This window comes from Nicotiana tomentosiformis, chromosome 12 (genome assembly GCF_000390325.3).
Source record: "Nicotiana tomentosiformis chromosome 12, ASM39032v3, whole genome shotgun sequence".
Lineage (NCBI taxonomy): Eukaryota > Viridiplantae > Streptophyta > Magnoliopsida > Solanales > Solanaceae > Nicotiana > Nicotiana tomentosiformis.
The window spans coordinates 20633301-20649665 of NC_090823.1; the positions used below are offsets into that span (position 1 = coordinate 20633301).

Genomic DNA, 16365 nt, shown 5'->3' on the forward strand with positions numbered 1-16365 from the left:
TATCCAAAGAGTCATTCATAGTCTCAACATTTAATTGTTTTTGCCATAAATATGAGTTATTATTTTGCTTTCTGACTATTTTTAGGATCCAATGACACCGACGAGAATGATATCAAAAAAGAAAAATAGAAAAAAATATTAATTTTTTTCATGTAGTGTTTATTATTAATATCCAATGATTATCTATATTTACTAAGAGAGTTTAAATTTTAAGATTATTTACATATAATCCAAATAAATTAAATATTTGATATGATTAGTGTCAGCGCATCCGCGCGGGTGCTAATACTAGTTTTAGTTAAAGGCAATATATTCAAAATACTTATTGTTTTAATAGTTAGTATTTTCTTAAGGCTAATAACGGTAAAAAGTCATTATTGTGAACGGCCGGGGGTATTGTTTTTCTTTATCCCAATTTTGCTTCGGATGCTGTGAAAATTCGTCTATCTTACACAGTCCCACAGTAAAAGCTGCCATTCCTTTCAAGTTTCACTTACCAAATACAGAATTGCATTCCCTGAACTGAATTGAAGGTTCAATATTTCAATTATGTCAATCACAAAACAGAAAAGGATTCTTGTCTATAGTTACTGCATTCTTTTGACTTGGCGGCTATGAAAGTCCGTCCAGTGAAGCCTCACTTTTTCAAACCTATTCAGCCAGGTTTCAAGCATGCTCTGGTGAGTCAAAATGTAACCCTTTTAGTAATTATTTCCTCTTTCCTATATATTTATGTATGATATGAATTTATCCAAGAAAATAAAAACGCTAAAATTCAAAAACCATAATCCATATGAACATGAAAATGGTCAAATTTTCCCATGAACTATGCAAAAATGTCTAAATTAGGGATGGCAAATGGGGCTGTGCGGGTTTAAGGCTATGCGGGGCGGAGCGGGTTTAAAGCTACGTGGTGGGGGCGGGGCGGGTTGAAATAATTTTTTAAAAGGCTGATGCTGTTGCGGGGCGGTTGCGGGTCTACGCGGGTTTGCACAAATTTACTGGATTTGGTCTATTGTATTACCCAGTAAGACACGAATCATGAGCAAGGTCTGCGACAAACCTTAAATAGCAGAATATTTGTTTAAATATTTAAGCTATCTATCTATATTATTATAAAAGCATGAATACAATGTCGGTTTATAAAAATAACCTTATAATTTTACGCATAATAGCTCATAATAAAAGGATATAACCGGAATTCTAGATATTAGCCTTATAATCCTATTAGTTTTAGGACATAATACTACATATTAGGAATCCTACATGACTAACTTTAGTAATCCTATTAGTATAAATATTTTCGGGTTGTCTAATCCATATAAAATTCCTATTACCAATTTAATTTTAAAATGTATTATAATGTCCTATTACTAATTTAATTTGAGAATGTATTATATTGTCCAAATCCATTAAGAAAAATGAGAGCATATATTATTCTAAAAGCATAAATACAATATTAATATATCAAATTGCCCTAAAATATTAAACGGAAGAACTCATAAGGAAAGGACATAACTGCAATAACCTATTTTTTGGACTACAATATCTTCTATGCTAATTTTTAATATTTAAAATTTTAAAATTAATAAAATTTTGTCTATTAAATTCTTTTTAAAAATATGTAGGAAGGTTTAATAAAATCAATTTCATAAGAATCCTTCGTATTGGCAATACATTACCACTACATAATGTCCAATACGAAGAAAAAATAAAAGTAATATTAAATAGAATACATAAAGAGTTAAAATTGAGAGAAAAAAATACCCCACGATAATATATTTTTATATTATATTTGAACTATTTTCCTACTCAAATAATATTTTTTTTATCAATTTATTGTGTAATATTAAAAAATACCCAATTATTAAACAACAATTAAGAAAATATTTAAGAATATAAATTTGTGAGAAAAGGAAAAAAATGGTTGGTAAGAGTCAATTCCACTAATGATTCTATCAACATAAAGATCTAAAAGTGAAATGTCATATCAATCTTTTACTCTTTGAAAATAAAATTTATGGCGGATAATATTATAATTAAGATTAAATATTCAAAACAAGAGATGAACTAATATTAAGATCTGAATCAACATAGAATAAATTATTTTTTATGTTAAAATCAAATAATTAAATCGTTGAATTAATTATTTAGCAAGAGAATCCAATTCAATTATTTTTTGAATTCGTCATGAGTAAAAATCTTATTCAAGTTAAAAATAATCTCCGGGTACATAAATTTTTTCCATAAAAAGAGCGTTAGAACACAAAGTAAAAAGGTTAATATATTATTAAGAATCAAAATGCTATACAAGTGTCTGAGGAAGCACAATCAATGCTAAATCCTAAATAAGAACAAGTTTTCAAGACTATTTTATAAAGAGTCGACTCTGGTATAACGGGGTTATTCTTTGTAGATGCCTCCGGCGGAATCGAAATAATACTTCTATGTCATGCATTACTTGCAAATATCATATCAACAGGCATGAAACTGTTAGCAATAATAATAAGTGGTGTACAAACAACGATTTTATTGTGAGACCACCCACTTTAGATTTGATATACCTCTTCAAACAACTTAAATAACCATCACACATATATCAAAGCAGCGCAATTGTGCTAAATTTATAAGGAAAGCAAAATTGATAATATGGGATGAAGCACTTATAGTTAAGTGTCAAACGATCGAAATAATTGCATGGAGTTCTAGAGATATATTGGATATTAATGAACCGTTTGGTGAAAAATCAATGGTTTGGGAGGTGAGTAGTTCCAAAATCGATAAAAGCAGAGACTATAAAAGCTAGCTTACCAAAGTTATACTTCTGGCCTCAACGAAAAAGATTCAACTGACAAGAAATATAAAGTAAGAACAGATCCATTATTCAGTGTCTTCTTGCTTCGTGTTGGAAACGAAGAAGATCATCCAATAAAAGATGATTTGGTTCTTCTTGAACACTTGGTTATCAATCCCAATGGTAATAGTAGTGCATTTAATAAGAGAAATATTTCTATCATTAGATTAAAACGCAATTTGTGCAAATCGCATGATATAATTAAAAAGATATCATAGCTAACAAAATGAATATGTTGATCAACTAAATAAAAGGTTGATTGCAAAATTTTATAGTAAAAACAAAATGTTTTTCAGTTTTTGACTTAGCAGAAAATGATACTAATAATTAGTAGCAAGAAGAATACTTAAATACTTTAATACCAAATGACCTTCTACCATATACGTTTGTTGTCAAGTTTCTTATTTCTTACTTATGTTAGTGCCACCGTATATATAGTAGACTAAATTAAAATTGATCTTCCATTGTATATATAGGTTAATTTTGAAGAAAAATAAGCTTGTCATGCTACTGAAAAACTTAGATACGCCGAATAGCTTATGTAATAGCACACATATGGTATATAAAAGTTTTGACAATGGCGTCACACATGCAAAAATTATGATACTGGTTAATATGTTTCTAAGTATATTCTTATCCCTGAATTCAACTTTCATCTTCCGAAACTAAGGAATGTCCTTTTAAATTTGTGTGAAAATAGTTTTTAGTATGTTTATGTTTTGTAAATATAATAAATAGCATAAGGACAAACATTCTAAATATTGGACTATATTTACTACAATATGTTTTCTTGCTTGAACAACTGTATGTTGCACTTTCAAGAGGGATATAAAGATCGACAACAAGAGTTCTGATTAAAGCAGAGCAACCAACGCATTAGGAGGAAACATACACAAAACAATATTGTCCACAAAGAAGTGTTCGTTAAGATATCATCACATTAAATACTTTTAAACTATAATATATAATTATCTAACTAACATGACAAATTGATCATTTGTGTAAGTTTTGATGATGTCCTTTTATTTTAAATTCATGTATTATGCTAATGTAATAATATTTTTCGGTATTTAGATGATTGTTGTAATATTATACATAAAATTTCTCTCATTAATTAAATTTTATTATTCTTCATATAAATAAATGTTTAAATCGTCACGTGCCATTATTAACGTGCAACGCACGTTCATAGATACTAGTATTTCATAAAAACAAACTAAATCATTTATAATTTCTTTTTTCAAGTACACCTTTTAATTAGTGAAATGTTAATTAAGTTAGAAATTTTGAATAAAAGAAAAAAGTTAGGCATTTAAGGGAATATAAAATGTAGTTTATACAAATATTTTTATGATTAAATTATTAACATTTATCACTTAATCATCTAATGAAGGTTTGTTACACAAAAATCACTATTTTAATTTTTGTCACTTAAAAAATCATACAACTAAATACTAGCAGCCAACCAGAATTGTAATCCCATTATGAGTTTCAAAATCCTCAAATCTAATTGAACAATTCAGTTGGTTGATGAAATCGAAAATCCAGCAACAAAATTAATTAAAACAAACTAGCAAAATGAAAAAAAAAAAAGCTTATGCAGGGCGGGGCGGGTGGACGTGGGTGTGGGGCGGGTGGATGCGGGTGCAAATGCTATGCTGGGCAGGGCGGGTTGAAAGTTTTGCGGGTTTAACCCGCAACCGCACCGCACCGCACCGTTTGCCATCCCTAGACTAAATATGCCTTCCGTTAATAGTTGGGGACAATCATGCTTTTGCTGTTAGTAAGTGGGCTATATTTAGCTCACTGACTAATTGAACTGATTAGCAGGGCTTGCTGTCACGTGTCTTATTTTAATAACAGGAAAAAGGTCAAATTTGCCCCTGAAATATGCAAAAAGGTCTAGATATGCCATTTGGGCAACTGTAGAAGTTACTGGTAGCAGTGTTGTCAAAGGCGCGCTTAAGCCTTGAAGCTAGGTGTAAAACATGTTGAGCGCTTCGCGTCGCTTAGCGGGCACTTCAGTGTCATCATCAAGGATGTAAGAAGAGCTTAATCTTAGAGGAGGCAACACTAAACAATTGATATTTCACTTTATCGTAAATATTTTTCAAGTTCTTTGTCCATATATTTGTTACTCAAGCTTATAATTATTTGTCTTGGACTACGCTTTTTTTACGCTTAAAGCCCCAATGGACCTTAGAGGTTGTTTGCACTTTTCGCCTTTGGAAACAGTGACTGGTAGTGATGGTTCTCGGCTTGAATGTATCTGAAAATTCACTGGGTTGGGTCTGAATATTTTCTATCGGGAATATACTTGACAGAAGAGCTCCGATGAGTAGCACATCCCAAGATCCACCACAAGGGTGGTTTCAGTTGGCGATCTTTTAAGCACATTAACCATATCTTGCAATCAATATATTACCCTCTCATTATCTTGTTCGTCAATTTCGTACAAAGGGTATGATGGAGAAGCCCTTATACCGTCTTCCTCAATTCCATCAAATAGAGCAGCTTTCTTGCCACGTTCCCTTCAAGAATTCACATCTATCAAAAAAGCATGATTGACTAAAATTATTATCAGAGGGCATATATCTAGACCATTTCGCATAGTTCAGGGGCAAAACTTGACTCTTTTCTCATTATTACATTTTGGAGACATGGCAGCAAGCCATGCTAATCAGTTCCATTAGTCAATAAGGGCAAATATAACCCATTTTGTAATGGCCTTTGCCCTTTCTTAATTGTTTATCTGGGTATAAAAATAGTACTATTTTTTTTCACATACTAAATAAAACAACTTGAATCAACTCTAAATTTGTGTTGTACTACAGAAAATTCCTAAAGGTTTTCTGAAGTATCTAAATGGACGTAAGCATGAACATGCAGTACTGAGAAGGGCGGATAAAAAGTGGCTGGTAAAGGTGAATGGATATCGATTCGAAGAGGGTTGGGCAGAATTTGTGGAGGAAAATGATTTGCAGCTGGGAGATATGTTGGTGTTCAGACATGAAGGAAACATGAAGTTTGAGGTAATCATCTTTGATTCAAGTCACTGTGACAGAGAATATGCGGAGTATTTGCAAGAAGAAGAAGCAGCAACACCAACAGCACATACTTTTGGAGAGACTTCCAAGAATTTTGAATTTAAAGGTGAAGTTATTTAGGTTCTCAACTTCTCTTTTTTTTAGATTTTACGTTTCTGTTATTTATGGAAGTTATTTTCCTGATTATTTATTTATCGTGTACTGATGCATAAACAGTATGATGCTTGATGCTGATTTAATACTCCACGTCTCATATTAGTTGACAGGGTTACTAAAAATGTTTGTCCTCTAATACTTGTCAATTTATAAAATCAAGAAAGAATTAATCAATTTTTCCCCATGTTGCCCATTATATTAATTGTCTTGAAAGTAAGCAATACTAATAGAGTGCACATTTATTGCATAGAGATAAGGATAAATTAGTAAAAGAATAGTTCTTATTTATGATTCCTTAAGGGGCGTGCAAAATGAAAATATGACAACTAATATGGGACGGAGGGAGTATAGTAGGAAAAAGTAGAGTAGAAAGAGCATTGTTATCAAAGGTGCGTTTAAGCCCTGAAGCGAGGCTCAAAACATGTTGGGCGCTTCGCCTCGCTTAGCGGGCGCTTCGGTGTTGTCATCAAGGCTCTAAGACATACTTTTCCTTGCCAATGAGCGTAGTCCTGAAGAGGCGACACTAAACAATTGATATATCGCTTTATCGTAAATTCTCTTCAATTTCTTTGTCCATAAATTTTGTATTCATGCTTATAGATATTAGTCTTGGACTACACATACATTTGTAGTTTTTCTCCATTTGCGTCTTTCTTCATTAAAGCCCACGCTTTATTTGCGCTTTGCGCTTAAAGCCCCACTAGACCTTAGAGCTTTTTTGCGCTTTTCGCCATTGATAACACTGAGAAAGAGAAACTAAAGTGATGAATTCCTTTAATCTTAATACAAGAAAATACTGATTTGATTTAATTTATTTAGTTTAAGAAATTAACCCAAATGTGTGGTAGATAGTTAAATGTTGTTCTCTTTCTCTAAATGGAATTTGTGATATTTAATTTCTTGAAGATACAAACAACTACGCCTCAATCCCAAGTGGGGATCGACTATATGGATCCTTACCATCCATGTCGTGCCATTTAAGCCATTCAGGAAATACAGACGATGTAATAGAAATACCAAGCCCCGACATCAATTCGTCAGACGAGGATTCTTCACATGCGGAAGCTGCTACTGACAAGCATGTTGGTCATTCTCATTTTATATGCACTATTAGACCATATTGCCTAACATGTGGTTACTTGGTAAGACTTAAAACTCATTAATTTCACGTAAACTCTTCAAGAGTCTTCAGGCTAAAGGAAGCATCTAGGAAGCATCTGCACCGTTTTACTTATTTTTATCCTTGTTAAGTGAAAATTTGAAGAATTATCTGAAGAATATGAACTGTTTAATGATGTGTCCAAATGGTAATACTCTATGTCAGCGCCTTCCTCAACAATTTGCAAATGGTCTCTCCAACAAGAAGTGCGATTTGTTTATAAGAGATGAAAGACAAAGGCTGTGGAATTTAAAGCTGAGTTCTGATTGCAAAGATCGAGTCTATATTGGAGATGGCTGGCGTAAATTCATTGCTGATAATTGCTTAAAGGTGGGAGAACGTATAATGTTTGAGGTTGTTAGTGATGGAAAAACCGAGTCTACATGGAAATTTCATGTTACTGACGCAGAAACTCCAAAGCAGAAGTTTCAAGGCATGTTTTCTCATATCATGTTATACTATTGATATCTTCTTTCTTTTCTTTCTCATAACCAAATGCTTCTTCTTTCTTTTCTTTTTCATGCAAGTTTTCTCGTATCATCTTTTTTATATGAAAATATTATGCTACTCTTTATGTTCTTGAAGAGTCTTTATGTTCCGCATTTTGTTCAAAAAACAACGTTTAACTAAGTAATATCTGTAAATGCTTTTCACAATGTTAGTGTGCAACATTTTTGATTTTCGTAGATGCCCTTTTTGAGCTACTTGCGGCATCTATGAAAAGTTCTTGCTCATGTTTTCTAAAAGGCCATTTTAAAGCACTTTACCAAGTAGTGTTCGTAAAGCTACTATCCATCTAATCCCAAAAATCCGTTGTTCAGGTTTAAAAAACCAGTGTTGGCCAGGTACCAGTGAACTCTGTCTTTGATTAATCTGGGTGAATACGCTGTTGTTAGTGAGGTTTTTTCCTTGTTTTTATCGCCTTCAATTTTTCTAAATCAATCTTCAGTGGTAAATACTTGTGTAAAAACAATCTCCAGATTTTAGGGATCTTCACTACTATCAAGAGTTGAGTTAGCCCTTCCGAAATTCTTTGTCATCTCTCTTTTCCCCTTGAATTTTATCTTCTTTCTGAATTGTGACAATAACAAGTCTCTTTCCCTTCAACTTAATGTTCTATCTTTGGTTTTAAATTCATTCTTTAGTTTCAGTTCTGATTTTTTTTCAATTTAAAAACTAGATTTGAGAGCAAATGCATCACTTCATCCCGAAGGAAAGAAGCCTGATTTGGATGCTAATAGATATTCCACTCAAGGTATGAATTTCAAGAGCAAAGTCTTGTAGCTGTATCAAGTACCTCTTTTCTTTTTATTCTTTGATTCTAATGTTTCTTCTTTCTTTTCTTTTTCATGTATTCTTTTTTTAATGAAGAACAGGCCTCAGGATTGAGACGTCAGATATGACTGCTCCAAAAGCACAAGTACCTGCTTCAACATCTGCTAATAATGCTTACCCTCATTTTATTTCTACTATTAAGCCTTATTCCATCAAAAGACCTCGTCTCGTAAGTAATTTGAATTAACTTTAATTATGCCCTTAATATAGTTTAGATCTTCAGTAGAAGTTTCTCTTTTTTTTGTGATAACGCGCATTGAACTGCATATTGGGATACAACTTGAGCAGTATCTTCAAGCGGATTTTGCAAAATCAAATGGCTTAATGAATAGACGTTGTGAGATGATTATCACAGATGAGAAACAGAGATCATGGTCGGTGCAGCTCGGACCAACAGGACATCACGTTGCAATTACCAGGGGATGGACAAAATTCGTGAAAGCAAATGATGTCCAAGTAGGAGATACTTTTAAGTTTGAACTCATCAACAACGGAACAATACCTATAGCATACTTCCATTGTGAGTATTTCGTTACTTCCCTTTGTTTTTGTGGTCTTTTCTGTGCTATCAATGTTTTTGTTTTTCATCTTTGTCCTTCAGGCTATTAAAATATAGGAGAGAGTGGACTCAAACAAATTTTTTACGGTAGTAATATGAAAATATTATGCCACACTTTGGTAGAGTTATGGATTTTTGGAATGAGTTAGATAACTTTACTCTTGACATTAAACGACTCTCAAAGGGCTTAAATAGTTTGGATGTATTGCTTAACAAAATTGGATTATTTGCACCGTTACTTTTTTTGAGGTCACCCTTCAAATTCTGTCCTGGACGTCTAGTGGCTTCAAAAAGGTCATTTCTGCAAATGCCCCTACAAAATCACCCCCTTCCCCCAAAGAAAATCTAGCTTAGACTTCTATTATTATGTAGTGGTTGTATGAAATCAAGTCTACAAAATTTTTATAGCAAGAGAGTCTGTTGTGCTAAAAGAAAATTTTCAGGTAAATATTCTGGGAAGGATACCAAGCAAAGCCATTGACAAGTTAGTGAAGCAGTTGGTGATGGGCAAGGGGAAAGGAGCATTGAAGAATATGGTGTTTTTGGATTTACTAAGTTGCCTAATCTTAACAGAGGATGTACCTTGTTTTGTTTTGTTTTGTTTTTTTTTTTTTTTTTTTTTTGCTTTAAGAAACCCCCACTATACGTAATATCTCGATTTTGCCCTAAATTTTGGATTAATTCATATCCTTGCCGCTATTAAATTGTCTCATATTCACACTTACTTTAATGGTGCTTCAATTTTAAGTATAATGGAGAGTAATTTCAAGTTATAGTCAAAAGTAGAGGGTAAAATTTGAATTTCTTTTGAAGTATTTTGACACGTGGAATTGGTCTAATGCACACTGGAGTTCCGTTAAAGATAGGGGCATACACGGGATAATTTACTAATAACAGCAAAGATATGAATGATGTGTATGTTGAGGTTTTATTTTAAGATGTAATATTCTTAAAATGAGGGTGAATGGGAAATGGAGGGAAAATGAAATTTTGAGTAAAATTTTAAGTTTCCCCTCTTAACAATAAGACATTGTCCCATATTGGAAGTGGAAGACATTTTTGGTGGGTATATATATGATTGCTCTTCTTGTAGCTCTTAAAGAGTTAAGAAGAAAGCAAGCCTCGCGCCGTCGTCGTCGCTCGCTCGCTCGGCTCGGCTTCGGCTACGGCTACGGCTACGGCTACGGCTACGGATTTGGTCAAATGATCGATTGATTGATTAATTTTTTGGACCAAATTTATTTGTTAATAGTAAATATTAACGTAAGATTATCCGTATTTGTAACGGATATTTTCCAATCCGTGTATTGATAATTGGCAGCCGGATAATGGTCTTCCCACCATGAAGTGCTTGCTCCACACACCATGAAGTGCTTGCTCCACAAACACTTAATGCTTGCTCCACCATGAAGGGTGGACGTTTTGGTCTTGCACTCCTTCTTGGTTGCTATATAAATGAGCAGCAATGTTGAAGGAAGAAACAAGAACTCAACATACAATTAGCTATACATTGCATTCCTTCCTCTCAGCATTTCCATTCGATTTTCTGAGTATCTCCTCCTTTGTTCTGCATTGTTTTTAAACTTCAAACAAAGCAACTGTAAGTGTGATTTGCTACCGAACTTTGTGTTCGCCGAAACACTGGGGTTTGAAGTACCGCTACACCAGTGTGTAATTCGTTCTATCCTGGGAGGAAATAATCCATTACCTTGGGTACTAGGAGGGGATTAAATTCCTTAAGGAAACACTGTGAATTCAGTGGGCTCGAATTCATTATTATTGTTTCATTACGTTAACTTATATTTTGCAGAATTAATATTTACAAATACAGGAATATTGACCGGGAATAACAATCTTAAGGAATTTAATATTTATTTCTGTACTTGTGTTATTCTTATTATTCTGCAAACTAAAACCTTTGTGGTTTTGTGTACTCCCGTTTTGGAGAGTAAAGCCTTCGTGGCGTTTTGTTGGATATTAAAATCTACGTGATTTTTACTCCAGTTTGAAAACGTGTATTAAACGTTTGTTTGTGTCATTCTTTTACAGAAAAGATGATGACTGAAAACGAAAACCAAGCTGTTCCGATGGCGACTGCCAACGCAACGACAAGCCGAACACCGGCGTTGGCACCGGCAGAAAAACCCGGAAAATTTTCCGGGATTGATTTCAAACGCTGGCAGCAGAAGATGTTCTTCTACTTAACTACGTTATGTTTACAGAAGTTCATCAAGGAAGATGTTCCTGATCTGCCGGATAAAACTCCAGATAATGAACGCTTTCTCGTGATTGAAGCGTGGAAGCATTCTGATTTTTTATGCAAGAATTATATTCTTAGCGGACTGGATGATAATCTGTATAATGTATACAGTAGCATGGAGACATCCAAAGAATTGTGGAATGCGCTTGAAAAGAAATATAAGACTGAAGATGCCGGGATGAAGAAATTCGTTGCCGCAAAATTTCTGGACTACAAAATGATAGATAGCAAGTCTGTTATTACTCAAGTCCAGGAATTGCAAGTGATTATTCATGATCTACTTGCTGAAGGTCTTGTAATCAACGAAGCATTCCAAGTAGCAGCAATGATTGAGAAGTTGCCTCCGTTGTGGAAGGACTTCAAAAATTATTTGAAACACAAACGAAAGGAAATGTCCCTTGAAGATCTCATTGTTCGGTTGAGAATTGAAGAGGACAATAAAGCTGCTGAAAGGAGAGGCCGTGGAAATTCAACAATAATGGGAGCAAATATTGTTGAAGCTAACAAAAAGAGGAAGAAGGCTTCTGGTCCGAAATACAACCCAAGCAAGAAGCGGTTCAGTGGAAACTGCTACAACTGTGGAAAATCCGGACACAAATCTACGGAGTGTCGTGCTCCGAAGAAAGACAAGAAAAGGGGTCAAGCAAACATGGTAGTAAACCATGATGATGTTGATAACTTGTGTGCCATGCTCTCTGAATGTAACTTGGTGGGAAATCCTAAACTGTGGTGGTTTGATTCAGGAGCCACTCGCCATGTTTGTGGAGTTAGAGAGGCTTTTGCTACCTATGCTCTTGCTGAACCCGGAGAGACAGTTTATATGGGAAATGCTTCAACAGCAAAAGTTGAAGGATATGGGAAGGTATTTCTAAAAATGACTTCTGGCAAGGTCATGACTTTGAACAATGTCCTTCATGTTCCCGAAATGAGAAAGAATTTAGTCTCTACTGGACTTCTTGTTAAGCACGGTTTTAAGTGCGTTTTTGTATCCAACAAGGTTGTAATTAGTAAGAATGGAATATTTGTGGGAAAAGGTTACCTCACCGAGGGCCTTTTCAATCTCAATGTAATGGTTGTTGAAAATAATAATAATATTCCAGCTTCTTCTTACTTACTTGAGTCAAATGATTTATGGCATGTGCGTTTGGGTCATGTCAATTATAAAACCTTGCGGAAAATGATTAACTTGGAAGTACTGCCCAAGTTTGAATGCGAAAAATCAAAATGTCAAATATGTGTGGAATGTAAGTATGTTAAACATCCTTATAAGTCAGTTGAAAGGAATTCGAATCCTTTAGACTTAATTCACACAGATATTTGTGACATGAAGTCAATACCATCTCGCGGTGGAAAGAAGTATTTCATAACTTTTATTGACGATGGTACTCGATATTGCTATGTTTACTTACTGAATAGTAAAGATGAAGCAATAGACGCATTCAGGCAATACAAAAATGAAGTTGAAACGCAACTTAACAAGAAAGTAAAAATGATAAGAAGTGATAGGGGTGGTGAATATGAATCTCCTTTTGAAGAAATATGTTTAGAATATGGAATTATTCATCAAACAACAGCCCCTTACACGCCCCAATCTAATGGGATTGCGGAAAGAAAGAATCGCACATTAAAGGAGATGATGAATGCGTTGTTGATAAGTTCTGGTTTGCCACAGAACTTGTGGGGGAAGCCATTCTTACGGCTAATCGAATATTAAATCGAGTGCCCCATAGCAAAACACAATCCATTCCTTATGAACAATGGAAAGGAAGGAAGCCCAACTTGAATTATTTTAAAGTGTGGGGGTGTTTGGCAAAAGTGCAAGTTCCTAAACCCAAAAGGGTAAAGATAGGACCGAAAACCGTTGATTGTGTTTTCATAGGATATGCGACAAATAGTAAAGCATATCGATTTCTGGTTCATAAATCAGAAAATCCCGAGATTCATAATAATACGGTTATAGAATCAGATAATGCTGAGTTTTTTGAAAATATATATCCGTATAAAAAGGAATGTGAGTCGTTTGGTAAAGGATCTAAACGACCTCGGGAAGAAACAAAAGAAAGTACATGTAATCAGGAGAATCCAAGACGTAGTAAACGTCAAAGAACGTCTACTTCATTTGGACCAGATTTTGTGACTTTCTTATTGGAGAATGAGCCTCAAACATTTAAAGAAGCTATGACTTCTTCGGAATCATTGTTTTGGAAAGAGGCAGTCAATAGTGAAATAGAATCCATATTGAACAACCATACCTGGGAATTGGTTGATCTTCCTCCTGGAAATAAACCTTTGGGTTCTAAATGGATTTTTAAGAGAAAAATCAAAGATGATGGCACTATTGATAAATTCAAGGCAAGGCTCGTAGTCAAAGGGTATAGACAACGAGAAGGTCTAGACTACTTTGATACATACTCTCCAGTTACAAGAATTACGTCCATACGGATGTTAGTAGCATTAGCTGCAGTGTATGGTCTTGAAATTCATCAAATGGATGTTAAGACGGCCTTCTTAAATGGAGAGTTGGAGGAAGAAATTTACATGGAACAACCCGAAGGGTTTGTGGTTCCAGGTAAAGAAAAGAAGGTATGTAGACTTGTTAAGTCTCTTTACGGACTAAAACAAGCACCCAAACAATGGCATGCGAAATTTGACCAAACAATGTTGTCAAATGGTTTTAAGATAAATGAATGTGATAAATGCGTGTACATTAAAAATGTTCCAAATCACATAGTCATTGTTTGCCTATATGTGGATGATATGTTGATAATGAGTAATGACATTGCCAACATAAATGCTACTAAGCGTATGTTCAATAGCAAATTTGATATGAAAGACTTGGGAGTTGCTGATTTAATTCTGGGAATTAAGATCAATAAGACTCCTCAAGGTCTGGCATTGTCACAATCTCATTATATTAAGACAGTACTTGAAAAATTCAAGCACTTGGGCTTTAAAGTTGCAAAGACTCCAATTGACGTGAATCTTGCATTAGCAAAGAACAAAGGCCAAAGCATATCACAATTGGATTATGCTCGTGTATTGGGATGCTTAATGTATATCATGAATTGTACACGACCAGACATAGCTTGTGCTATAAGTAAACTGAGTCGATATACGAGCAATCCAGGCCAATCTCATTGGATGGCAATGAAACGAGTTTTGGGATATTTAGAACATACCCAGAACTTTGAATTGCACTACAGTAATTTCCCTGCGGTGATTGAGGGATACTGTGATGCAAATTGGATCACCGGTTCAACTGATTCTAAGTCCACGAGTGGATATGTTTTCACTATTGGTGGAGGAGCGGTATCTTGGAAGTCGTCCAAACAAACATGTATTGCCCGCTCTACAATGGAGGCTGAATTCATAGCCTTAGATAAAGCCGGTGAAGAAGCTGAATGGCTCCGGAATTTCTTGGAAGACATTCCATTTTGGCCCAAACCGTTGACATCAATATGCATACATTGTGATAGTCAAGCGGCAATTGGAAGGGCTGGGAGCGTCATGTATAACGGTAAATCTCGTCATATACGACGAAGACATAAAACCGTTAGGCAATTACTCTCTAGAGGAATTATCACAATTGACTATGTAAAGTCAAGTGATAATGTGTCGGATCCACTTACAAAAGGCCTAACTAGAGAGGTAGTTGAGAAATCATCAAGGGGAATGGGGCTATGGCCGAGAACAAGTCATTGTGGCGGTAACTCTACCTAGAAGACTGGAGATCCCAAGATCTAGGTTCAAAGAGATCAAACAAAGTCATTAATGACGGTTCAACATTGTCAAATAAAATTTTAGTCCATTCTCGTGATGAGACAATGTTCAGTACCAAGGATAAAGCATTAAGGCTTTTTAATGATTTCTAAATTTGATACGGGGTATATCAAATAGTGTATCTACAGGATGACACGTTTAGGAATCACCTATTTAAGTGTGAAGTGTGAGCCGCTTCAAGGAGAACTTTGTAAGGCCAGTTCTCTACGCACTTATGAACCAGGCGGTGTTCATGGCTGAAACGAACACAACAATGAGAACCAAAGACGGTTAAGGGTTGATTGTGTGACTTATGGTTGTCTAGGTATACACCAAAGATCGACGGTTCAAAGATATCAAATCTACCGATTGACCGAGTATATCCGACATAAGTTTACTACGGAAAGTTCAAAGGGAAACCTACTTATCCAGATGCAATTAATCCTTGCTTGTAAATCACACAGTTTTTCATGCATACTTCCGTGATATAGCCATTCCCCATTCATGTGGGGGATTGTTGAGGTTTTATTTTAAGATGTAATATTCTTAAAATGAGGGTGAATGGGAAATGGAGGGAAAATGAAATTTTGAGTAAAATTTTAAGTTTCCCCCTCTTAACAATAAGACATTGTCCCATATTGGAAGTGGAAGACATTTTTGGTGGGTATATATATGATTGCTCTTCTTGTAGCTCTTAAAGAGTTAAGAAGAAAGCAAGCCTCGCGCCGTCGTCGTCGCTCGCTCGCTCGGCTCGGCTTCGGCTACGGCTACGGCTACGGCTACGGATTCGGATTCGGATTCGGATTCGGATTCGGATTCGGATTTGGATTTGGATTTGGATTTGGTCAAATGATCGATTGATTGATTAATTTTTTGGACCAAATTTATTTGTTAATAGTAAATATTAACGTAAGATTATCCGTATTTGTAACGGATATTTTCCAATCCGTGTATTGATAATTGGCAGCCGGATAATGGTCTTCCCACCATGAAGTGCTTGCTCCACACACCATGAAGTGCTTGCTCCACAAACACTTAATGCTTGCTCCACCATGAAGGGTGGACGTTTTGGTCTTGCACTCCTTCTTGGTTGCTATATAAATGAGCAGCAATGTTGAAGGAAGAAACAAGAACTCAACATACAATTAGCTATACATTGCATTCCTTCCTCTCAGCATTTCCATTCGATTTTCTGAGTATCTCCTCCTTTGTTCTGCATTGTTTTTAAACTTCAAA

General features: G+C 34.9%; 2 protein-coding genes across 17 annotated transcripts in view; both read left to right on the plus strand.

Moving 5' to 3' along the window:
- LOC104087897 (putative B3 domain-containing protein REM15) overlaps nucleotides 1-16365 on the plus strand; it is a 222796-nt gene that overhangs the window by 134239 nt on the left and 72192 nt on the right. The gene's annotated exons all lie outside the window — the stretch shown is intronic.
- On the plus strand, nucleotides 359-9834 carry LOC104093559 (B3 domain-containing protein REM10-like). 2 transcript variants are annotated; one of them, XM_009599371.4, is made up of 8 exons: nucleotides 359-680; nucleotides 5689-6007; nucleotides 6964-7199; nucleotides 7382-7649; nucleotides 8397-8471; nucleotides 8593-8720; nucleotides 8840-9071; nucleotides 9554-9834. In XM_009599371.4, exons 1-8 carry the CDS (start codon nucleotides 615-617, stop codon nucleotides 9589-9591), a joined length of 1362 nt encoding a protein of 453 aa, XP_009597666.1. In that variant the 5' UTR covers nucleotides 359-614; the 3' UTR covers nucleotides 9592-9834. The 2 variants fall into 2 exon arrangements, with proteins under 2 accessions (XP_009597666.1, XP_070047906.1); XM_070191805.1 differs by having other exon boundaries at nucleotides 5744-6007.

Excerpts from the sequence above, each read along its gene's own strand:
- LOC104093559 (XM_009599371.4), top strand. The coding sequence starts at position 615 with ATGAAAGTCCGTCCAGTGAAGCCTCACTTTTTCAAACCTATTCAGCCA. Across the intron at positions 7,200-7,381 it reads GCCTAACATGTGGTTACTTG|CGCCTTCCTCAACAATTTGC; the intron begins GTAAGACTTAAA and ends ACTCTATGTCAG. Across the intron at positions 8,721-8,839 it reads CCATCAAAAGACCTCGTCTC|TATCTTCAAGCGGATTTTGC; the intron begins GTAAGTAATTTG and ends CAACTTGAGCAG.